Below are 25,988 nucleotides of genomic sequence, written 5' to 3'. Positions count from 1 at the left end.
CATATCTCTCACCATATACAAAAAACAACTCACGATGGATCAAAGACCTGACCTAAATTTAAAAACTCAGACTACGAATTTGCTGGAAGAAAATGTTGAGGAAGTACTCCAAGACATTGGTGGAGGGGATGACTTCTGGGACAATACCACCAAAGCTTAGGCAAAAAAAGCAAAACTAAACAAATGGGACTATATCAAACTCAGAAACTTTTTATAGCAAAGGAAATGATCAGTAGTGAAAAAACATCCAATAGGATGGGAGAAAATATTTGCAAACCATCTATCTGACAAAGGATTAATATCCCAAACATATCAGCAACTCAAAAAACTCAACAACAACACAAACAATCCAGTTGAGAAATGGGCACAGGACTTTAATAGTTCTCAAAAGGAGAAATACAAATTGCCAACAAATATATGAAAAAATGCTCAACATCACTAGCCATCAGAGAAATGCAAATCAAAACCAAAATGAGATATCACCTCACTCCTGTCAGAATGGCTAAAATACAAAACACAGAGAGTAACAAATGCTGGCAAGGATGTGGACAATGGGGAACACTTGCACACTGTTGGTGGGAATGTAAATTAGTGCAGCCACTGCGGAAAACAGTGTGGGGATTTCTTTAAGAACTAGAAATATTCTTGCCATATGATCCAATAATCCCGCTGCTGGGTATATACCCCAAAGACTTGAACACAATGTATTGAAGAGATACCTGCACCACCATGTTCATAGTAGCACTGATTTGGAATCAACCAAGTGTCCATCATCAGATGAATTGATAAAGAAAATGTGGTATATATACACAATGGGATATTAGCTGCAGCAAAATGGATGCAACTGGAGGACATCTTATTGAGTCAAATAAGCCAGACCCAGAAAGAGAAATAACACATATTTTCCCTTATTTCTGGGGGCTAAAATTTAAAAAGCAAAAAAAGAAGACATGTCTGTGGATCAGTATTGCTGCAAATAGAATTTTCCAAGACCCTTATTTTATACCTTTGTCAAACAAATGGTTAAGAATGTTTTACTACTAGAGTTTTAATGATCTGTGATTAGTTTAGAATTTACTGTATATGGGTGAAATGGTCATTTTTCCATTCAATTATTGTTTATAGCCATTGTGTATATTCCCATTAAACTAGATTCTTTTTGCTTTTTACTCATTAAACATCTTTTTACTGTAATATAAATTTAAAATATGTTATATCAAAAACAAAAAAAGGGAGAAGGAAAGAGAGTGGTAGGGAGAGAGGAGGAGGGAGGCAGGGAAGGAGGGATTATCATCATATTCTTAGAGTTGTGTCTACAAAGCACATTGAATCTGTTAAAAACTCATTGCAAATTAAGGCTAACAAATACAAATAAATCTCCTTCAAAGGCAGGTATCTGAGGCATCCAGTTGATTTCATCTTGCCAGAGAGCTCTCTCCTGGAGCCTCACCCTCTCCTGTGCATGCTGGTTTCCCTCTTCACTTGGCATGGACCATCAGCCTGAGCTCTCCCTTCCCCGTTCCTGTGAGACACTTTCCTTTTTCTTTTTATGTAGACACCTCTTTTGCCTGTGTGCTGAGGCTCTAGCTTCCAGTGTTGTAGGCATGGATTGCAGGAAGATGGCAAGAATCCCAACCCTCAACATTCATGAACTCACTGAATTTTCTGTGCTTGGTGCTGCACTTCTGCCTCCAACTTTGACTCTTGTTCTCTGGGTCAGAAATCTTCTGTTGGGACCGGCGCCGTGGCTCACTTGGTTAATCCTCTGCCTGCAGCACTGGCATCCCATATGGGTGCCGGGTTCTAGTCCCAGTTGCTCTTCTTCCAGTCCAGCTCTCTGCTGTGGCCCAGGGAAGTGGAGGATGGCCCAGGTGCTTGGGCCCCTGCACCCCATGGGAGACCAGGAGGAAGCACCTGGCTCCTGGCTCCTGGCTTCGGATCGGTGCAGCGCGCTGGCCGTAGCAACCATTTGGGGAGTGAACCAATGGAAGGAAGACCTTTCTCTCTGTCTATCTCTCTCACTGTCTAACTGCCTGTCAAATAAATTAAAAAAAAAAAATCTTGTGTTTCACTTCGGCAGAGAATAAGCCTTTTTTTAGTTGCAGAAGAGGCTGACACCTGGCCATGAAGAGTAGAAGAGATCTGGGAAACAGTTCCTTAAATAGACTTTCTATTAAATTGTCTCATTTTGTCTCCCCTCTCTCACTTCCAGGAGTATCTGGTGCCTATCAATCCCTGGAGTTCAGCAATATAAAATAGATGACCTCTCAGTTCACCCCACTGCTACCTTATCATTCAGTTTATTTTCTAAAAATGCTTTATTGCTTTTACACCTGATTTCCAGGCTCTAGCACTTTCCTGTTTTTCCAGCCCCTCCCATTCTCTCAATTCCTACGTTTTGAGAGCAATCTTTTTTACTCTCATTTTAATGGCATTTCAGGAGGGAAAAAAATTAGGTGTGTGTGTTCAGTTTGCCATTCTGAAATCTGTCTGTTGCTCTCTTTCTTTCCTTTCTCCTTCCCTTCCTTCCTACCTCTCTTAGAAATTATTAAAGGGCCACGTTCTGATGTTGGATTGTAACCTGGAATGAGAGGAGATGCTGAGTATAGCTTGCAGTGGATCAAGAGTGGAATTGGAGGACTAATTAGAGACCATGGACACAAAGAGAGCATGGACTGAGCATGAGGTCCATGGAATTGAAACTTGGATGTAGTACACTAATGGCAGGAGTCATTGTTTGGTGGAAACCTGCCAGTGTCAGGGACAACTGAGTGCAGTGCTTAGACTCAATGAAAAACAAGGAATTGAATGTATATGTGACAGTGTGGGTAGTTGTAAAATGATGATGCTTGGTGTAAAAGTTAGCAAATGGGAATAGATATATAAGATAATAACATAAAAGCAAATTAAAAATAAGTGCCCAGGAAATGGGAAGATATCTTTTCAACAAGATACTTAAATACCAAGAACTATATTAAACGCGTTAAAGTTTTCCTTTTGGGACCGGCACTGTGGTGCAGCGGGTTAAAGCCCTGGCCTCAAGCGCCGGCATCCCATATGGGTGCCAATTTGATTCTCAGCTGCTCCACTATTAACCCAGCTCTCTGCTATGGCCTGGGAAAGCAGTAGAAGATGGCCCAAGTCCTTAGGCCCCTGCACCCATGTGGGAGACCTGAAGAAGCTCCTGGATCCTGGCTTCGGATTGGCACAGCTTTGGCTGTTGTGGCCATCTGGGGAGTGAACTAGTGGATGGAAGGCCTCTCTCTGTGTCTCTACCTCTCTTTGTAACTCTGTCTTTCAAATAAATAAAATAAATCTTAAAAAACAAGTTTTCCTTTCAGGTTGAGGGCAGGAATAGTGGGATACAGGAGCAAATAAATGATTGAACCAACAAACAGCAAGAAGAAAACTTGAGAATCTCTGTAAGAAGTGTGTGTGGGGGACAGTGCCTACTTATGCTTGACATAAGAATTCAGTGAGACAAAGCAAAACGCCTAGCATTGTCTGATACGAAGAATATTCTCAATATATGTTACATGCTTTCTTAGCCTTTCAACTATCCCACAACATAACTATTGATACTCTGTGGAGTTAAGGTATTTGCTACAGGGGAAGTCTGTACTGGGTTCTATTATTGTGAAGTGGCATATTGGGAATGAGGCTTTCTAGTCCTAATTTTTGTTTGTTTGTGAATGGCGAAGTAACTATTTCATTCTGGGGAGTGGGTAGGCACCGAGTGTCAGAATTTCTGGAAATGCTGTCTGGTGCCAGTTTTGCTTGGTGACCTTGAACACGTTGAAGCTGCCTGCTTGCTCAGGGTGACTATGCCTCGAATCTGGACATCGCTGAAGCAGGGGGCCAGGTGCACACGCTCTTGTGTTGCTTCTCAAAGCTGCTGCACTTGCGTCTGTAGTAGAGGTAGTCCTGGCAGATGACGATGAGTTTCTGCATGTTCATCTTGGTCACCTTGCCAGACAGGACCCTCCCTCGGATGGAGACGTTTCCGGTGAAGGAGCATTCCTCGTAGCGCCCTCAGTAGCCTCTTCCGGTGTCTGGAATCCAGACTGATGTTCTACTGGGAGCGCAGGAGCTTCTCCTTGCCAACTTCTCTGGTTTGGAAAGCTGCCCGGCTGCTTCTGGTACGCATGCTCAGTCTGAGTAGCCGCCATCTTCCAGGCCGCCTGAATAAAAATCACACGTTTTTAATTCCTTTTCTCCTTTCTCTTGATACAGGGCTTGCCACCCAAAAGCTGGAAGGCAGAAGTCAGCCACCTGAGCTGCCCAGAGCCTACCGTGTTTGCCTTCTCGCCTGTGACTCCTCAGGCTCCGCGGCGGCGCTCTTTGCGGGAGATGTGGATCCCAAGCTTCCGGCAGTCGAAGAGAGAAGCCCAGGCATTGCGGTGGCTGGTGGATAGGAATCAAAACTTTTCAACTCAAGAGTTTTGGGCCTTAGTGTTCAAGGACTAATTTCAGAAAGTGTCGGAATGACACAGAACAGAGCCTTGTTGGGGTTTCTTTTCTAGGTTGCCTTAATAGTTGGGTATGATAGCTATCATGTTGACTATCATTAAGGGGAAGAATTAATTGCTGCTGTACTCATCATGAGCTCAGTCGAGTCATAGATTTGAACCTCCCTTAGGGGTTGCCGCCGTATTTTTTATACTAAGAAAGTCAGTGCATCTCACAGACTCTGGTCCTCTTCAGTTCCCTCATCTGGACCCATACTCAGTTCCTTGGTAGTGACTCCTCCGATGTACATGAGTGGACTGATGCTCAATGTGGGCATGAAACACATCGGAACTTGGCAATGAGACAGACCATCTGTTCGCTTCCAGGGATGTAAATACTAAACACTGTGCCAAGTTTATCTGCTGTCCACCACTCTTCAAAAGAACACAGGCATGGGCGCCGGTTCTAGTCCTGGCTGCTCCTATTCCGATCCTGCTCTCTGCTATGGCCTGGGAAAGCAGTAGAAGATGGCCCAAGCTCTTGGACCCCTGCACCTGCGTGGGAGACCTGGAGGAAGCTCCTGACTCCTGGCTCCTGGCTTCGGATCATCACATCTCTAGCAGTTGTGGCCATCTGGGGAGTGAACCAGTGGATGGAAGACCTCACTCTGCCTTTCAAATAAATAAATAAATCTTAAAAAAAAAAAAAAAAACAAGAACACAGGCATGTTTACCTTCTCTGTAATCTCCATCACCTCTCCAATCTTTTTAAGTCTTCAGCTTGCTAGTGGCCTTCCCACATTGCCCCTTCAAAGTGAAATGTCTTGCAAAGATGTGACTCTTCCTTGTGTGTTTTGATCAGATGAAGTTATTGCTCCTTAACTGCTGAACAGAATAACAATGAGACTTGTGTGATTCAGACTGAACAACATGACTGCAAAAATGAACACCCCCAGCCCCTCCAGCTGTGCTGCAGCTGAAATGTCTTGGGGTGATATACAGCCTGTTGTGCTGGGCAACCACAGGCATTTGGTTTGTCAGCACTGCCTGTCCTTTGTGCTCTGGTCACAGAGTAGGTTCAGCTATCTTGTCTAGGGTGTCTCTTGGAGCTCCACAAAAGGAGGAGGAAACAAGGCCGGCTAACATTTTATTTCCATGTAAGGGTGGGGTGGCTTCTGAATTCTTTATTGGTACCAGTGTCCAGGAAGAGTCTGACATTCAAGTCCATGATGTGGTGCAAAGTGGAAACTTAGAGAGCTCCTATGGTATCAGTGCCCCTCTTATTGCAGTGCCATTGTGTCTGGCAGAAATCAATGCCTTCTTCAGGGCTGGCACTGTGGCACAGTGGGCTAACGCCCTGGTCTGAAGTGCCAGCACCACAGTTCGAGACCTGGCTGCTCCACTTCCTGTCCAGCTCTCTGCTCTGGCCTGGGAAAGCAGTGGAGGATGGCTGAGGTCCTTGGGCCCCTGCACCCACGTGGGAGACCAGGAAGAGGCTCCTGGCTCCTGGCTTTGGATGGGCACAGCCCCAGCTGTTGCGGCCATCTGGGGAGTGAACCATCAGATGAAAGACCTCTCTCTCTCTCTCTCTCTGCCTCTCCTCTCTCTGTGTAACTCTGACTTTCAAATAAATAAATAAGTCTTAAAAATAAATCAATGTCCTCTTCACAGAGCACTCTCTCTGGCAGTGGCAGCCAGTGTTTGAGAAATGAGGACAAATCTCCCACCCTCTTTGAGCATTATTTTTCCATCTAAAAAAAGTGATTGAGCTGGTCTTGGGGGCTGTTTTCTATGTAACATTGATTATTTATCAAAAATTAAGAAGTTGACTTTTGGGGCTGGGCTGTGGTAAAGCAGGTAAAGCTGTCACCCATGATGCCATTATGCTTACCATATGGGTGCTGCTGGGAGTCCTGGCTCTTCCACTTTCGATCCAGCTCCCTGCTAATGGCTTGGGAAAAGCAGCAGATGGTGGCCCAAGTGCTTGGGTCCCTGCCACCCATGTGGGAGACCTGAATGAAACTCCTGACTCTTGGCTTTGGCTTGACCCAGCCCTGGCTATGGCAGCCATCTGGGGAATGTACCAGTGAATGGAAGATCTTTCTCTTTTTCTTTCCCTCTTTTGAAACCCTGATTTTCAAATAAATAAAAATAAATCTTTAAAGAAAACGTTTACTTTTATAAGTGTTTTTATCAAGGCAGTAACAAACTCTTTGAGAGCTACTGTGTTATTCAGGGAAGTATGTTCTCTGGAAGGAAGAGCATTCTTTTTGGATAGTATCGAGGCAGAGGGAACTTGGTCTTTCTGCCATTTTATCTGATACTATTCAAGTAGTAAGAAGTTTGTTTGTTAAAGGCAATGTTTTAAATTATATACTAAATGAAGTGGGATTTTTTTTGAACCCTCAAAATAAAGCCCAAGAGATTGATTTTGCCACTGGTAAGATGTCATGTGAGCTTTGGTTCTTCTGCCTAAATGCCTGAAACAGATGCCCACTGCTTATTATGCTGCCTGTATGTCCTAAACCTCGTATGTGGGGGCTGGTGCTGTGGCATACTAGGCTAAGCCACTGCATGTGGTGTCGGCATCCCATATGGGTGCCAGTTCCAGTCCCGTCTGCTCCACTTCCAATCCAGCTCCCTGTTAATGGCCTGGGAAAGCAGTGAAAGATGCCTCAAGTGCTTGGGCCCCTGTATCCACGTGGGAGACCCAGAAGAATCTCCTGGCTCCTGGCTTTGGATCGGCCCACCTCCAGCTGTTGCAGCCATTTGGGGAGCAAGTCAGTGAATGGAAGACCTCTCTCTCTCTGCCTCTGTCTATAACTGCTCTCAAATAAATAAATAAATAAATATTTTTTTAAAAGAAATCCTCAAAGTACCATGTGATCTTGTTCTGAGTTCTTAATCAAGAGCACACAGGTAGCATTCTCCCTAAACTTTTCTGAAGGATATATTCATGAACTAAAATCATTGCAGGTTTAATGCACTGTGAAGGTTTTGTGTGTGCAGAGGAGGCTGGAGAAGGGGGAATTCCCTGGTAGGGAAATTGAGTGGATTTCAAAGAAAATAAATTAGAGTTCCTTGGAACTCTTAGTACTCACAGATTTGTGAATTTATTTATTTTTTGCATAGCATATATTTCTATAATACCACTTGGCTAATGTTGATTCCATCATTCTGCACTTTTCCCATTATCATAAAAAAAGTAACCTACTTCCCAGAACTGTTGTGAGGAATGACTATGGCTGTGAAGGACTTGGTACAATGCAACATTCTCATTAGTGCATCAGTACACTTTGCTTTGTTCTTCAAGACTAATTTTCAAACAATGATAAAATGAACAAAAAACATTTTCAGAAATGTTGGGAGAAAGTAATTAGCAGTACTCATCAACAGTCCTCACTTCTTCACCAGAAAATGGAGGTAGTTTTGACCTTTGATCATACAGCAACTGCATTTCAGAATCTGAATGCTGCCTGGCTTATTTGTTGCTCTTAAGGACTAGATTCTAACAACTATAATATCAACTGAAATCATTATACTTGTTAGTTACTGAATGCATTTAGTGTGCCCTACACTACTCAAAAACAAGATATGTGGGCACAAATGAGCATCATTTATCTTGTCACACTGTGTAGTGCCCATCAGAGAATCCAGTCGGCACCTATAGGGTACTGTATGAATCCAGCCACACTATAGACCTGATCTTGAAATGCTGGGTACAATATTATGCCTCCTAAAAAAGTCACTGGAGCTTCACTAGCAAACTGAATCCAACATCAGGTTAAAAAGATCATTTAATGTGATCAAATGGGATTCTTACAAGAATGCAAGGATGGTTCAACATACTGAGATCAATAAATGTGATATACAACACCAAAAGAACAAAGGAAAAAAATCATATGATCATCTCAACAGATGCAGAAAAGACATTTGATAAGATAAAGCATCCATTCATGATTTAAAAAACTCTGAGCACCTTATGTACAGAAAGAACATACTTCAACATAATAACCATATTTAACAAGCAAACAGTTAACATTATATTGAATGTAGAAAACTTAAAGTTTTCTCTGCAAGAACTAAAACAAGGCAAGGATGCTCATTTTCACCACTTCTATTCAGCATAGAACTGGTGGTCTTAGCCAGAGCAACTAGGAAAGGGAAAGAAATGAAGGGCTTCTGAATTGGTAAAGAGCTAGTCAAATTGGCACTCTTTGCAGATGACATAATATTTTACATAGAAAACCCCAAAGACTCCACTAAAAAGGTGTTAGAACTAATAAGCAAATTCAACACAGTTTCGGCAAACAAAATTTGATGTACAAAAATTGATTGCATAGTTATACACCAATAGTGAATCATCTGAAAAGGAAATCAAGAAAGTAATGTCATTTGCCATACCCCCCCCCCCAAACACACAAATAAAATACTTGGAAATAAATTTAACCAAAAAAGTGAATGATCACTCTAATAAAAGCTGTAAGTCATTGATAAAAGAAATCAAAGAGGACACAAAGAAATGGAAAAGACACCTTCTGTTCATGGATTGGAAAAATCAGTGTTGTTAAAATGCACACACTATCCAAAGTGATTTACAGATTTAATGTAATCCTATCAAATCCCAAAGGCATTTTTCACAGAACTAGGAGAAATACTGCAAAAAGTAGTATGGAGCCACAAAAGAGCCCAAGTAGCCAAAGTGATCTTGAACAGAAAGAACAAAGGAGGCATTTTATTACCTACCTTTAAAATATATTACAAAGCTACAGTAACTAAAACAGTGTAGTTTGGTATAGAAATAGACCCATAGACAAATGGAGCAGAATAGAGACCCTACAGGTAAACTAACACATTAATAGCTAATGATCTTTGACAAACATGCTATGAACATCCACTGGAAAAAGGAAAGCCCTTTTAATAAGTGATCCTGGGAAGATTGGTTAGCCACATACAGAAGAATGAAAGCAGACCTGTATATCTCACCATATGCAAAAATCAACTAAAAATGGATTAAAGACCTCAGTATGAGACCTGAAACTGAGACTATTAGAAGAAAATATAGGACAAACATTTCAGGACATTGAAATTGGCAAGAATTTTCTAGATCAGACCCCCAAAACACAGGAAATCAAAGTAAAAAAATAAAGAAATGGGATTTCACCAAATTAAGGAGCTTCTGCACAGCAAAGACAACAATTATCAGAATGATCAGAATGAAGACAAAACCTATGAAATGGGAGAAAACATTTGCAAGCTACACATCTGACAAGAGATTAATATTGAGAATATATAAGGATTTCAACTTAATATCAAAAAGCCCCTCCAGATAATTCAATTTAAAATGGACACTAGATCTAAAGAGACATTTCTCAAAGATAGAAATACAGATTGCCAACAGGTACACAAAAAATGCTCAGCATAACCAATCATCAGGAAATGCAAATCAAAAGCACAATGAGATATTACTTTACTCCTTTAAGATTTGCTGTTAACAAAAGACAGCAAATAAAAAGTGTTGTCACGAATGTGGAGAAAAAGAAATCTTTTTACATTCTTAGTTAAGCTAGTACAGCAGTTTTGGGAAACAATATGAGATCCTTCAAAAAGCTAAAAATAGATCTACAGTATGATCCAGCCATAATCACATTACTGGGTATACACCCAAGGGAAATGAAATCTATATGTTAAGGAGATAACTGCACTCCCATGTTTATTGCAGCACTATGCACAACAGCAAGAAATGGAACAACCTAGATGTCCATCACCAGTGAATGGATGAAGAAAATGTGGTACATATATACAATGGAATATTAGCCATTAAAAAGATGAAATATTGTCATTTGCAACACCATGGGTGGAAATGGAGGTCATTCTGTTATGTAAAGAAAGCCAATCACACAATGACAAGTATCACATGACCTCACTCCCATATGGAGTCCAAAAAACAGGTTATCTCAGACATTAAAAGCATTATGGTAGTTACCAGAGTCTGGAGTGGTAGGTGGAGAGGGAAAGAAGGAGGAAGATTGATTGACAGGTATTAAGTTATAGCTAGATAGGAGTAAAAAGTTCTGGGATTCTATTTCACAGTTAGGGTTGCTATAGATAATGGTGTACAATGTATTTCCCTATTTAAAAAGCCTTATAAGATAGGATTTTGGATGTTTTCCCTATAAAAATTTTAAATGCTTGAAAGGATTAATAAATTTATACTGATTGGATATTATATAATGTATACATGTAATGAAACATCACATATTGTCCCATAAATATGCACATTTTTATGTCTGTTAAAAATAAAAGTTGAACAATAGAATTAAACAGTAAATTTATTTTAGTGCAAAATATTTTTGAAATCCATGAATTGTTTAAATAAAAGAATACTCATTTTACATGAACTGTTTTGAAGCCCCTTTGTACTGTCTTTAATATTTTTCAAATTATTTAGTCGTTTGGAATTTTGCTTATCTGTAAAATGAATATTACATTACTTATATTCAACTACCTCATGAGGTGGTTGTGATGATTAAATAGGCTAATGTTCATTCTAAGCTCAATAAATGCTGACTGTAGTGGTTATAGTTTTTTTTGTCTCCATTTTCCTTCTGTTTTCAAAGACCTTAACTGAGATTTATCTGGGAAAAGGGGGAAAGATTAATGATAGTACCATGGGTTATATCTTTTTGTTCCCTACTTATTTGATACATATGTAGTGAGTATTATAAGATAAGCATTGTTTTAACTTTTTAAATATTTATGTAAGGATTTAAAAGCATTTATCTGAAAGGCAGAGTGGCAGAGAGAAAAGAGTGCCCATCTGCTGGTTCACTCCCAAAATGCCTGCAATGGACAGGGCTGGGCCAGGCTGAAGCCAGGAGTCAGGAACTCCGTCCAGGTCTCCCATGTAGGGAGGGAACTGGATCAGAAGTGGAGCAGCCAGACCCCAAACTAGTGCTCCCAAATGGGATCCCGGCTTAACCTTCTGCACCACAATGCTGGCTCCATAGGCATCATTTTAGATACCATAGCTTATGTGAATAAGATATGGGAGAGAAAGGTGTGAAGGGTGCTGGGATACTATGATATTAAAACCAAGGATTGAGAAATGTTTAAATCATTCTCTGTCTCTCCCTCCGTGAGATTTCTGTTGGAATTTTGCATAAAGTTCTTAATATCACACTCAACCTGTTGGTAGTATCTGTGCAAACTCTAACTGATGCATAGTTTACTTGAAAGGGAGACTGCACTGATCTACGATAAAAGTGTGATTTGAGCATGGATTTTGATTTGAAGTCTATGTAGGACCTTTTGTTGCCTTTACTTTTCCCTGATATGAATCTTGAGACCTGCCAGTTCAATGTGCCTTTAGTGAGAAAGGAGAGAAAAATGACTAAGCATGCTCATTCATTAACTGAAGCTCAAAGTAAAAAGAAGAGAAACCTGACCATGCCTTCTCCCAGGAGAGAAGCTCTCCCCTACTTTTCATAGGATATGAATGCAAGAATATGGAATAAAATGTTTAGAAGCTTTTATCATCGTACCTCTATGACAAAAAATGAGACTACGTCAATGTGCTGGGCTCCTGCCTGTTAAATCAGCAAGCTGCTTGTGCTGGAGGTAGAGCTTACTCGGTTTATTGGAAAGAGGCAGAGGTGTGGGAGAGGCAGATGTGACCGCCCAGTGTTTTTCTTCTCTTAACTCATTGAGTGCAACAGCTGAGCCTGAGTTCAGTCAGAAATGTGGCTGTATCCATGAAAGGATCTCACCAACCTACTCAGCAAATATTCCTGTCTTCTTTCTGGGGGCTCCTTTCCTGGTATCGCCCCTTGTGCCTTTGTGTACCTCTGCAGTAGTGACATTTGCAGTTTAATTATTAGCTCTGAGTCTTCTCAAATGAATCAGAACTAGACGGTGATTAATGCTTTCAAGGGCGTTAGGTCAAGAATTCATTCCTTAATACATTTCCCACTCAAACTGTGATCACCTCATTTAACCTAGCCTACCGGGAGAGATTATACAAGTCTAAATAGGTTATTATGAATATTCAAAATAGGTTGATAATTTAAGAAATTTAAGGACCATCCCTGTGGGTGAAGGGTGAGTTAGAGGAGTTAGCCTAATAGATTTTGGAATGAAACTAACATAAGCTGTTTTTTATATGAGTACATGTAGAGTAAATTTGTGTGATGAGTCCACCCACAGAAAAAAGGAAAAGAAGCCAGTTTCATGCAAGGGTATCCTTGGTAAAATGATTAGTTTGATTAATTCTTGATCTTTGAGTATGTTTTGTAGGGTTTCAAAAATTCATTTGAGGCTGACGCTGCGGCTCAATAGGCTAATCCTCCGCCTGCGGCGCCGGCACCCCGGGTTCTAGTCCCGGTCGGGGTGCCGGATTCTGTCCTGGTTGCTCCTCTTCCAGTCCAGCTCTCTGCTATGGCCCAAGAGTGCAGTGGAGGATTGCCCAGGTCCTTGGGCCCTGCAACCCATGGGAGACCAGGAGAAGCACCTGGCTTCTGGCTTCTGGCTTCAGATCAGCACGGTGCGCCGGCCGCAGCGGGCATTGGGGGATGAACCAACGGCAAAGGAAGACCTTTCTCTCTGTCTCTCTCTCTCTCTCACTGTCCACTCTGCCTGTCAAAAAAAAAGTAGAGAAAGACACACACACACACACACACACACACAGAGACATCTCATCAGCTGTTTCACGCTCAAACGCTCCAGATGGTCCTGGGGTCAAAGCTGGGAGCCAGAACCCAGTCCAGGACTCCCATAGGAATGGCAGGAACCTAATCACCAAGGGTCTGCATTATCAGGAAATTGGAATTAGGAGCAGGAAGGGAAGGGGAACTGAGCACAGGAACTCCGACATGGGATGTGGGTGTCCCAGCTGGAGCTTAACACAGGCAAATGCCCACCCCACAATATATATCTTTTTAATATTCTGTGACAACACACAAAACACTGCTGCTACACACCGAAGTATAACAGGAATTTGGGGAAAGCACTTGTGTGACTGAGTTTTGAGCTAACTAGCTGCTTTTTCTATGGAACACCATTTTTTACTCAAAAGAACATCTGGCAAATTGCTATGATTCAGTCTTGGATTTTTGTCAATTATTTTCATGGAAACAAACAAAATGAGCCTGTCACTGGTAGAATCCACTGCCAGTGATAAATTTTTAACTTCCAAGTGAAAATTACGTTTTTGAAAGCTAATATCCCCCACTTTGGGCTTGACAACTTTCCAATACTTAGAGACTTTCCTGATACAATTGGTGATGATATTAACGAGTGTTACTTTTGACACTGAATCAAAGTAGGGGCACTGTGTCAGGATGGTTGTAGCATTACCATTTGTTTTTATAATTCTAAAGAACGAAGAAATAGTGTTATGTACTAGGGAAAGAACAATTTTTTTAAATTTTTTTTTTTATTTTTTGACAGGCAGAGTGGACAGTGAGAGAGAGAGACAGAGAGAAAGGTCTTCCTTTTGCCATTGGTTCACCCTCCAATGGCCGCCACAGCCTGCGCGCTGCGGCTGGCGCACAGCGCTGATCCGATGGCAGGAGCCAGGTTCTTCTCCTGGTCTCCCATGGGGTGCAGGGCCCAAGGACTTGGGCCATCCTCCACTGCACTCCTGGCCACAGCAGAGAGCTGGCCTGGAAGAGGGGCAACCGGGACAGAATCCGGTGCCCCGACCGGGACTAGAACCCGGTGTGCCGGCGCCACAAGGCAGAGGATTAGCCTAGTGAGCCGCAGCGGCGGCCGAAAAGAACAATTTTTAAAAACGAAATAATGTTATTTTAGTTGAAGAGTTCTGTAAGTGAAGGCTTATCAATTTTGCTGCAAATATAGTGTTTATCCAACTTTCTCTTAACCCTTTGTCAAAGAATTGTTAAAAATGATATAGTGCTATAGTTTTAATGATCTGTGACCATTTTAAAATGTGCTGTATATGAGTGAAATTGACATGTTTTCATCCTTGCCTATATTCCTGCTATGCTAGGGTTTTTTGGTTTTCATTTGTTGAACTCTATTTAGTGGAGCATTAAGGCTTTCACTGTAATGTAACTTTTTTTTTTTTTTGACAGGCAGAGTTAGACAGTGAGAGAGAGACAGAGAGAAAAGTCTTCCTTCCATTGGTTCACTCCCCAGATGGCTGCTACGGCCGGTGCACTGTGCCAATCCAAAGCCAGGAGCCAGGTGCTTCCTCCTGGTCTCCCATGCGGGTGCAGGGCCCAAGGACTTGGGCCTCCTTCACTGCCTTCCTGGGCCACAGCAGAGAGCTGGACTGGAAGAGGAGCAACTGGGACTAGTACCTAGCACCCCAACCAGGACTAGAACCTGGGGTACCGGTGCCGCTGGTGGAGGATTAGCCTAGTGAGCTGCGGCGCCAGCCTGTTAATGTAAATTTAAAGACAGGTTATATCAAAAATAAAAAAATTAAACATTATTGGTTATTTAGAAATTGGGATAAGAAAAGAGATAATCAGAGCTAAGGTCACTTTTGCGGATACATGAGGGGAAATAATCTTTTTGTTTTTTTAATTGATAAATAAGGAAAACATGCGGCATATTGGGTAAAGCTGCCACCTGTGATGTTAACATCCCATATAGGCACCAGTTAGTGTCCCAGCTGCTCCACTTCAGATCCAGTTCCCTGCTAATGGCTTGGGAAAAGCAGTAGAAGACAGCCCAGTGTTTGGACCCCCGTCACCTACAGGGAGATGCAGATTGAGCTCCTGGACAGCCATCTGGGGAGGGAAGCAGCAGATGGAAGATTCTCTCTCTCTCTCTGACTTTCAAATAAATAAATACATCTTTAAAAAAGATCAAATAAATGATCATTATTTTGGGTCACTCAGAATGTCACACAGCCTGGACTTTATCCATGTATTTCGCACATTTTTATTGAGAAGTTAAATATGGACCAGGATACAGCCATGAATGGAGCTGACCAAACCTCTGATATCAGAGTTTACAATCTAAAATGCTTTAGCAAAACTCCAGCCGCTTTGAGGAAGCTTTGACTTCTTTATTCTGTAGGAGCCCCGTGAGATGGAACTTACCTTCTGAATCCCCACCACTCTGTTTTGGAACATGAAATGTGATCTACAAGAATTATATTTATAGAGTGTATGAAATGGGCTGTACTAATAACAAGATGTTTTTAAAGTACTAAAAGTTCAAACTTGAAGTGAGTTGGCAAGTCTGGAAGCAAAGCCTTTCTCTGCTCTTGTGTTCTTTCTCCAGGGTTTATTCCTGTTCCCTGGGAGAGGGGACGTTTCTGCTGTCATCGGTGGGTGATTTCTGGCAACAATAAGAAATGCAACGTGGGGAGCGGAAAGAAGGGCCGTGAGCCACTGGGGCAAGGGGTTCCGCTCTGGTCCATGGACATCTGTTCACCTGAAGTCGAGAGCCTGGAGTGAGTCAATATTTACTTAGCCACGGTGCCTCAGAAAGGGTGAGGAGCTTCCTCTTAGGAGCTGCACTCAATCACTGTGTCTGCAGTGCACACATCATTAGTAAGAGGGCTCATTTCACCACTGAAGTAATCGGCTCGGGTGAGAGGACGTGGGTCGTTTAGATGAGCGTCCATAAGCACCAACGTTTCATCGCAGAGGCCTTCTGCTTCCTGCTTTTGGGATCTGAAATCTCAACTCCAGCATGGAATGCTGGGGTCACAGGCAGTGGCTTAAACTGCTGTACCACGATGCCAGCCCCTAGTCCTGTTGAGCATTTTCTCATGTACTTATTTGCCATTCTTTTTCTTTGTCTTTCCTTTGAGAAATTTCTGTTTACATCCACTGATCTATCACTGATTTTAAAATTGGGTGTATGGTTGTTGTTGTTATTGAGTTGAATTCCTTATACACTCTGGTGATTAACTTTTTGTTAGGTGTATTGCATGCAAATATTTTCTCCCATTCTGTAGATTTTTTTGCTCTGTTGATTGCCTTGTTTGCTGAGCAGTAGATCCTGACGTTTGTGAAGAGTCAAACCATTTATTTAGTGGAATATACCATAGATTTGTCTGATTAGATTCAGGGACTCCTTCTCTTTGGAGAGTTAACCCTAGCAGGAAAACTCTGATGGATCGAAAAGACTCTGATTGAGGCCACCTGTCAGAGAACACGGCTGTGGCCCCCAAGAGGAGAGTCCCGATGTGGTGAAAGGGAGTCTGGGATTGCAACTCAGGCTTGACCTTCGTCTGGAAGAATGCTAGCTCTCTGTAGTCGTGTGTGTGTGTGTGTGTGTGTGTGTGTGTGTGTGTGTGTTATGTTTTGAGACTGAGAAGGTAAGAATTAGGAGGAAAAGGAGTACAGGGAAGAAACAAAGCTAGTGAAGAAGGTACTGAAAAAAACAGATATATGATATCAAGAAAGTAATGCTGATAGTGAATGGGGCCTTCTAGTACACAATTTAATTTTTCCAGTTTTCTTCCTGTGAGGTTATTATAACCAAGAACAACTCCTTGCTTTAATAGGCCCCTAAGTGCTAAGATTTATCAGGAGTGTTAAAAAGGAAGACGAAAACCTTTTTGAGACAGGAAAGGCAGAAGCTTATATTAGAAGAACTGTGACTTTATCATGTAACCTAATGAAGTAGGACATATGAATTATATATATATAATTTATTCAGTGTTAGGCAATTAATGAGTGACAGGTCCAATTCTCAACAACAAGATTGTTTACAATAATGTGTGAGGGTTAATTTTATTTGTCAACTTGAGTAGGATAAGGGAGAGCTAAATAGCTGGTAAAATGTTGTTTCTGGACATGTCTATGAGGACATTTCCAGAAGAGATTAGCATTTGAATCAGTTCACTGAATAACAAAGATCACTGTCACCAATGTGGGCAGGCACATTCAATTGTGTGTTCCCAAAAACTACAAAACCAAAAACAAACCAGCAAACAAAACCAAGGAGGGAACACTTCTCTCTTTTCTTGACTGAAGGCCTCTGCTTCTCCTGACCTTGTACATGGGTACTTGAGCCTCTGGACTTAGACTTGGGGTCACCTTTCCCAGGTCCTTGGATTTGGATCAGGATTTGCAGCATCAGCTCCCTGGTTCTCCAGCTTGCAGCTGACAGACGGCAGAACTTCCTGGCTTCTGTTAATCACATGAACCAATTTTCATAAAAAATTTCCTCCTCTTTCTCTTTCCATCTATCACTATCTATGTCTCTTTCTCTCTCCATCTATCTCTCTTTCTCTCTCTCCATTTATCTCTCTCTCTCTCTCTCTCTCTCACTCACTTGCTTTTTTCTAGCTCTGTTTCATTTATCACCTGTTGGTTCTGTTTTTCTGGAGAACTCTACTCTATGACCTTGATTTTTCCAAAAATTTTTTATTCTGCCCTGTCTTTCTTATACAGCTACCCCTCAATTTAGAATGGGGTTATATAAAATATATTCATATTTAGTTTAAGGCATCATTAATCAAAAATGCATTGACTACAGCTAATATACTCAGCAACACAGCACACTGTAGAGAATCAATTCTTTCCTCCTCATGATCATGGGCCCAGCTGGGAGTTGCACTTGCTGCTTAGCATCACAAGAAAGGATTGGGCTGCACAGCGCTAGCCTGGGAAAACAGCGAACATCAGAACTGGAAATACACTTTTCTTCTGGATAAGTATTGCTTTCATGCCATTGTAAAGTTGAAAAATTGTAGGTGGGAACCATCAAAAATCAGAGACTATCTGTATAGTAACAGGCTTTCATATGTTCAAAAAATTAGAAGCGACCATGACAATAGCAGGGAGTACAGAGGTACTGGTAGTGGAGAAAAAAGAGTGAGAAATGAGCCTCTGAGCAGACATAAAAATAGTGCCAACACGCTGAGGCAGAGCTGTCTGGTGAAGCTGGTGCATACAGTCTTGCTTCCGGAGAGGAGGGTTTCCATGGGGTTCTTTACAGAGGCCAAAGTCTGAGTTTCGGTTTCAGGAAATCCCCAAACAGGAAATAAGATGTTGCAAGCTTTGGGCTTTGGGGATAGACTCATGAGAGAGATAAATTTCAACAACCTAAAAAAATTATTGGATGATTTCTTGGCTTCTGAGGACATGTAGTGGAGCCAGGGTGGAGCCACCCTTCCTCTCTCCCTCTGAGTGCAGCTGGTTCCACTGCCCGGGAGCTAACTGCCTGTCGTGCTTACATCAACACAATCAGCTTCCCCATCCGTGTCCTTGAAGGACCGCTGCTGCAGGTGTACAGCGCTTCAGCAACCTGGAGGACCATTCAGGAAGGGCACAGAGAACAAGGAGCAAGCACGCCCTCGCCTCTGTGGACGGCAGGGAATCTGTGTCCGTGGTAGCAGGGGGCAGGGATGCTGGAGAACTCAGGGTTTCCACAGTGATCTCAGCCCTGGCAGCCTCTGGATGACCTTGGAAAAGACTTTTTAGTCTGTGTCAACTTGATCAGAACCTCCAGACAAAACACGCAGGTTCAGCCAAACTGAGTGTTTCCAACATTTGCCTGTTTGACATCATGCAGGCACATTCTTTGCAGCACTGGGCTTCAGTTTTACTCTTAAAAAAAAGCTGTTATGGAGGAGTCCTGCCCGACTCCTACCCCCTCCTCTCCTAACACCATTCAAACCAATTATGAGCAAACGTTCCACAGTGCAGATATGTCACACGGTGATACCATTCACAGATTAACCGGGATGCAGTAGGGTAGAGTTGGATGAATTCAGAGATGACTGGGAAGATGACTAGGGACTCAGAGTTTGCATGTGTTCATCAGGATTACAAATCTTCTGAAACGTCACTCTCCTTCTGTGTGCTTGCCGCTTCCCCGAGAATCACCGAGTTCTGCCTCAGTCTCTCTGGTGTTCACATGTGTCCCATATTCCTCCGGGCACTGCCCACTGGGATAACCGATTAATCTGAGGTGGTCATTAATTGTTTGATGTCTGTCATAAGGAGGATGGGATGACCCCTGGGTAAATCTAGTTTGAGAATAGCCAGGGGTGAGTGACAATGTCTCTACTTGCTCATCTCCCACTGACTCCAGACTTTCAAAGTGAGCTTGGCAATTATCTCACTAAGAAAGCAAGGAGTGACATGTGGCTTTTCCTGGTGGGGGATTTCATTGTCCATTTGGGCCCCTGTGTTTACTGCCTCTTGAAGAAACCATGACAACCATATTTGTCTCTATTTCCTCTCCTCTACATGTTTCTGGTTCCATCTGTTAGATATTCACTGATGGAGTCAACTTTTCATTTTTTTCCTCACTGTAAGTAGAAGCACACTTATGTGAGTTCATTTAAAAAATGGAAACTTGGCTTAATAAATTGTGAAATACCTTCTCCAACATTTCTTCTTTCTTAATTTTCACTGGCTTGCAAACAAGTTCATTTGTTTGATTTGTCAGAAAGTCCCTGGGAAATATGCGGGACATGTCTTCATCACAGCAGGAAAAATGCCCTGCTTTGTTGATGTTTATTTTGAAAATTCTTCTTTCTTTCTTTGAGAAGGAAAGAGAAAGAAAAACCAGAGACAGAGACAGAGAACTCCTATCCACTAGTTCAATCTTCAAATGCTCACAATACCTGGTTTGGGCAGGGGCAGAAGCTGGGAGTCAGAAATGCAATCCAGTCTCCCACATGGATGGCAGGAACATGATTTCTTGAGCCATCACCTCTGCCTCCCAAGGTCTGTGTTGGCAGGCATCTGGAATCAGGAGCCAGAACTGGGAATCGAACCCAGGAGCTGGATCTGGGGTGCAGGCATTCTTAACCACCAGGCCAAATGATCACGACCACAAAGTGGCTTCCTCATTCTCAGGCTTAGTGGTGCACATCTTGTTTCTTTCAAAGGGACAAGGGCACTTTCTAACTCCAGAACTGTGAGCAATAAATGCTGTCATGTATACATTTAAAAAAAATCGTAACAACAAAAAAACCCAATTCTCACATAGTAGCTTTTGAGTCCCTTCTGTTTCCAGGAGTGTATGAGAACTCAGGGCTTTAGAAAACGGTGTGGCCACCTGGATCATTTCAGATGAGGCTCAGTAAACCCTCAGACCCAGATGAATCCCACATTTACAGAATGATCCAGAAGTAGCATGCAAGGAGCAGTCAAAGGAAGGCCCAAGGGGAAGAGAGGCTGGTGTGGCACCTGCCCAGGGGAAGGGGCACATTCACGAGTGGTGACAAGTGGTGTGCACCCACTGGCTCATCTTTCGGTGACTTGGCACTGGTGGCCCATGCAGTGGGTGGTCTCTTGACACTGAGCTGTTCCTTTCCTTGGGTTTCCCTCAATGCACAGTCTATGCATAAAGCTCCACAGATCTCTTCCAAGGTCATGTCCACACCCTTCTGGCTCCCAGCACAGGTGACCTTTGTATAGCCTTTTCTCAATGCACTAAAACAGTATACATTTCCTACAAAGATATTTCAAAGTGTTTGTGGAAAACTAGAATTAAAAGAGAAGTTTATTTTGGTAAAAAACGCTGAAATCCATGCAGCTTTTTTTCATAATAAATATTTCCCATGAACTTTTTTAATATCCCTTCTATTCTGCTCACTTCAGAGCCTTGCTTTCAACAGGACTTCTCTTTTGCAAATTAAACACCTCCTAGGTTAATAATCTTCAAGAACCACTCATCCCTTGTAGGAGAAAGATGTTTTAATGCAGCCCTTATTTGACTTTCCCAGCTCATCTGCTACTTCTCCCTGTTAGGCTGCCCCTGTGCTTTGGCTGGACAAAATGACATGTGGTCTGAACTAGTGATGATTTCTTCATACCTCTACATCCTTGCATATGCAATTTTATTTCCTCTGCCTAGAACTGCAGTTTTTTTTTAAAGATTTATTTATTTTCTACTTGAGAGTCAGAGTTACATATAGAGAGGAGAGGCAGAAAGAGAGAGAGAGGTCTTCCATCCGCTGGTTCACTCTCCAATTGGCCGCAACAGCTGGAGCTGCGCCAATCCGAAGCCAGGAGCCAGGAGCTTCCTCTGGGTCTCCTACAGGGATGCAGGGGTCCAAGGACTTACGCTATCTTCCACTGCTTTCCCAGGCCATAGCAGAGAGCTGGATTGGAAGTGGAGCAGCTGGGACCAGAACTGGAGTCCTTATGGGATGCCGGTGCTTCAGGCCAGGGCGTTAACCCGCTGCACCACAGCCGGCCCCTAGAACAGCAGCTTAATGATCTCTATTTAACCCATAACACTCACTTCAAATAGTTTTCTGAGGAGTGATTAGTCTAGTGTTTAAGATGCCTACATCCAATGTCACAACCTCTGCTCTATTCCCAGTTCCGGCTTTTTGCTGATGTTCACACAGGGAAGCAGCAGTAAGTGCTTCCTGCCATATGGGAGAACTGGATGCATTCCCAATGTCAGCCTGGCCTAGACGGAGCCATTGGGCATTTGGAGGGTGAACCACCGGATGCTCACTCTCTGTCTCTCTCTCTCTCTGCTTCTCAAATAAATAAATAAATAAATACAAACTTAAACAAAATAAATGATTTTCTTGATGATGTTTGCCCTAATACTCGCTCTTCTCTTGCATTGCACATTTTTCCATATTTTTCTGTTGTGATCACCCAGTTATTCTCCATTTGAGAAAAGCAGGGAGCTGTACAATCCAATCCCCAAATGGTCTTACCAATTAACGGCAAAGTGCATGTGTTCATCCTCACTCATGTGTACATCCACACACAAGGAACAAGGAAGAGCATAAACACATGCCTTAGTCTGCTTTGTGTTGCTATAAAAAAATACAGGAGGCGGCTGGCGCCTCGGCTCAAAAGGCTAATCCTCCACCTGTGGCACCTGCACCCCGGGTTCTAGTCCCAGTTGGGTTGGGGTGCCGGATTCTGTCCCGGCTGCTCCTCTTCCAGTCCAGCTCTCTGCTGTAGCCTGGGAGTGCAGTGGAGGATGGCCCAAGTGCTTGGGCCCTGCACCTGCATGGGAGACCAGGAGAAGCACCTGGCTCCTGGCTTTGGATCAGCGCGATGCGCCGGCCGCAGTGGCCATTGTGGGGTGAACCAACGGCAAAGAAAGACCTTTCTCTCTGTCTCTCTCTCTCACTGTCCACTCTGCCTGTCAAAAAAAAAAAAAATACCGAAGGCTTGATGCTTTATAAGTAAAGAGGTTGGTCTGGCTCACGATTCTGGTGACTTGAAGTTTCCAATGCCTGGTGCTGATGTTCTGCTGAGGACCCCCTGGGCTGCATCACAACCTTAGTAAAGAGGTTGAAAGGGAAATGGCCATGTGCAGAAGTGACACGTGCAAGCAGGGTGGTGAGATCAGGGAGGGGCCAAGATCACTCTTTTAACAACAACCTGCTCTTGTGAGACCAGAATGAATCCCATCCAGGGCAGTGCCCATGATGTAATCACCTCCCACAAGGCTCCACCTCTTAGAGGTTCCTCTACTTCAACATCACCACAATGAGAATCAAGCTTGCAGCACATGAACCTTTAGGGAGGGGGAAAACCATAGCAACGCCCTTTGACTTTTGGTTACGATTCTGCATTCTGGCTCTTTAGGAATTTTTTTTTCTAAATGTATTTATTTTTAATTGCATTTTCCACATTTTTTTTTGACAGGCAGAGTGGACAGTGAGAGAGAGAGAGAGAGAGAAAGGTCTTCCTGTTTCCGTTGGTTCACCCCACAATATTGGGCCGCTGCGGCCAGTGCGCTGTGGCCGGCGCACTGCGGCCAGCGTACTGCGCTGATCCGAAGCCAGGAGCCAGGTGCTTCCCCTGGTCTCCTATGCGGGTGCAGGGCCCAAGCACTTGAGCCATCCTCCACTACCTTCACGGGCCACAGCAGAGAGCTGGACTGGAAGAGGAGCAACCGGGACAGAATCCGGCACCCCGACCGGGACTGGAACCTGGGGTGCTGGCACCGCAGGCGGAGGATTAACCTAGTGAGCCGCAGCACAGGCTCATTTTCCACATTTTTAAAAAAATATTTATTTATTTGAAAGAGAGAGAGAGAGAGAGAGGGAGAGAGAGATCTTCTATCTACTAGTTCACTCCTCAAATGGCCATAACACTCAGAGATGGGCCTAGCTGCAGCCAGGAACCAGGAGCCTCTTGTGGGTCTCCCACGTGGGTGCAGGGCCCAAACACTTAGGCCATCCTCCACTGTTTCCCCAGGCTGTTAGCAGGGAGCTGGATTAGAAGTGGAGCAGCTGGGACTCAAAACATACAGGATGCTGGCATTGCAGGCGGCAGATTTTTTTCCGGCTAAGCCAGAGCACCCGCCCCTCTTTAAGAATTTTAACAAGGAGTTGGAAATTCAGGAATTTTTAGAAATTCCACTCATTTCTCTTTATTTGGTTTCTTTTGTTCATTCTGTACCAGTAGGTTCATTGTCCCCAGAATTTTGGACTAGGGAGCATCTGTAATACCATAGGCATGTTCTATAGATTATCTTCACTAAAATATCGTCTGTCTCCTGTTTTCCCCTCTTATGCTAGTCTAATATGCACCTGGCATCTGGAGAAAGGTGTGATAAGGAAAACTGATCCTGTAATGTCTATAAAATAATTCATCATGTTGTAATATTTAGACTCTGTTTATGTTTGTCTCCTACAAACTGGGCTCCTTGGAGATTGGATGGTATCTTCTTTTCTGTTCACCCTCAGTGTCTATCACAAGCCTTCCAGAATTAATCAATGAGTGAATATATGAATTTGAGTCCTGCCTATACTTTTTTTTTTTAAGATTTTATTTATTTGAGAGGTAGAGTTACAGACAGTGAGAGGCAGAGAAAGAGAGAGAGGTCTTCCTTCCGTTGGTTCACTCCTCAGATGGCTGCAACGGCCGGAGCTGCACCGATCCAAAGCCAGGAGCCAGGAGCTTCTTCCAGGTCGCCCACGTGAGTGCAGGGGCCCAAGGACTTGGACCATCCTCTACTGCTTTCCCAGGCCATAGCAGAGAGCTGGATTAGAAGAAGAGCAGCCAGGACTAGAACCGGCGCCCATATGGGATGCCAGTGCAGCAGGCGGAAGATTAACCTACTGCACCACGGTGCCGGCCCCCTGCCTATACTTTTATTAGCAAAGTTATTGGTTAATATTAATAGCATATTTTGTCTTAGCTAAAAACCTGCTCCTGAGTAAATGAAAATATGTTTGTATATCTACAAATATGTTTGAATTTAATTCATTTTTTCAGGGTTGGGGCTGGGGCGTAGGAGGCTAAGCCTCTGCCTGTAGTGCCAGTATCCTATAAAGGCACTGGTTCATGTCCCAGCTGTTCCTCTTCTGATCTAGCTCTCTGGCATGGCCTGGGAAAGCAGTAAAAGATGGCACAGGTGCTTGGGCCCCTATACACACATGGAAGACCCAGAAGAAGCTCCTGGCTCCTGGCTTTGGACTGGCCCAGCTCCGGCCATTGAGGCCATTGGGGGAGGGAACCAGCAGATGGAAAACCTTTCTGTCTCTCTTTCTCTCTGTCTGTAACACTACCTCTCAAATAAATAACTAAATGAAAATTTAAAGGCCGGCACCACAGCTCACTTGACTAACCCTCTGCCTGCGGTGCCGACACCCCGGGTTCTAGTCCCGGTTGGGGCGCCTGATTCTGTCCCGGTTGCCCCTCTTCCAGTCCAGCTCTCTGCTGTGGCCCAGTAGTGCAGTGGAGGATGGCCCAAGTGCTTGGGCCCTGCACCTGCATGGGAGACCAGGAAGAAGCACCTGGCTCCTGGCTTCGGATCGGTGCAGAGCGCCTGCCGTAGCGGCCATTTTGGGGGTGAACCAACGGAAGGAAGACCTTTCTCTCTGTCTCTCTCTCTCACTGTCTATAACTCTGCCTGTCAAAAAAATTTTTAAAAACATTTTCCCATTTAAAATTGGTGATAGGGGACATTGTATTGGCACAGTGGGTTGTCGACACTTGTGGCACTGGGTGGCTTCCCCTATCAGTGTGCTGTTTGGAATCCTGGCTTCTGACCCAGCTTCATGCTAATGCTCTTGGAAAGGCATCAGAAAATAGCTCAATTAGTTCCCTTCCACCCATGTGGGAGATCAGAATGGAGTTCCTGGCTTCTGGGTTTGCCCTGGCACAAACCTGGCTGTTGCAGTCATTTAGGGAGTCACCCAGTAGATAGAAGATATTGCTTGCACACTATCTCTGTCTCCACCCTCTTTCAAATAAATAAATATGTCTTAAAAATAAAATTTGTAATAAGCACAGGCAATATTTTCACGTGCTAATGGCTATAATTCAATGCAATATGTTTTAAAATAGAGTTTAAAGACAACCTTTGCTGGTGGTGTAATGCATTGGTACAAGAATAATTGGAGAACCTCTGGTACACTGAAAGGAAAGACAGTAAACTAACAGAGACAATGCAGTGAAACCACACATGCCTTTTTTCATGAGCCCTGCAAAAGGAAGCTAAGTGTCAGCTAGGAGCCTGACTGCAGAGCAAGGTGGGGCTGCTTGTTTTCCTCTGGGAGGGAAGAGGCTGGAGAGGTTCTCTTGTTTCTGTGCAGATGGTGACAGGCACAGGAGAGGGAACAGCTGGAGGTTTCTGATCAACATTTTGAGCAATGGGTATTGC

The 25,988-nt window shown here is 43.3% G+C and overlaps 1 protein-coding gene across 2 annotated transcripts in view; it reads left to right on the top strand.

Annotated features, from left to right (window-relative positions):
• POFUT3 (protein O-fucosyltransferase 3) overlaps positions 1-20,348 on the top strand; it is a 103,799-nt gene extending 83,451 nt beyond the window's left edge. Inside the window, exon 5 of one of the 2 annotated variants that reach the window (XM_051842612.3) lies at positions 15,705-20,348. In XM_051842612.3, coding sequence (XP_051698572.2) covers positions 15,705-15,758 — 54 coding nt within the window. In that variant the 3' untranslated portion in view covers positions 15,759-20,348. Of the gene's footprint in view, positions 1-4,233; positions 6,618-15,704 lie in introns of those variants that run through there. The other variant, XM_002709543.6, reaches the window with a different exon arrangement.
• Positions 20,349-25,988: the final 5,640 nt, after the last annotated feature.

This window comes from Oryctolagus cuniculus, chromosome 2 (assembly GCF_051225735.1).
Source record: "Oryctolagus cuniculus isolate XC-2025 breed Fujian yellow rabbit chromosome 2, ASM5122573v1, whole genome shotgun sequence".
Taxonomy (NCBI): domain Eukaryota; kingdom Metazoa; phylum Chordata; class Mammalia; order Lagomorpha; family Leporidae; genus Oryctolagus; species Oryctolagus cuniculus.
This window is presented reverse-complemented; position numbering and strand designations above follow the sequence as displayed.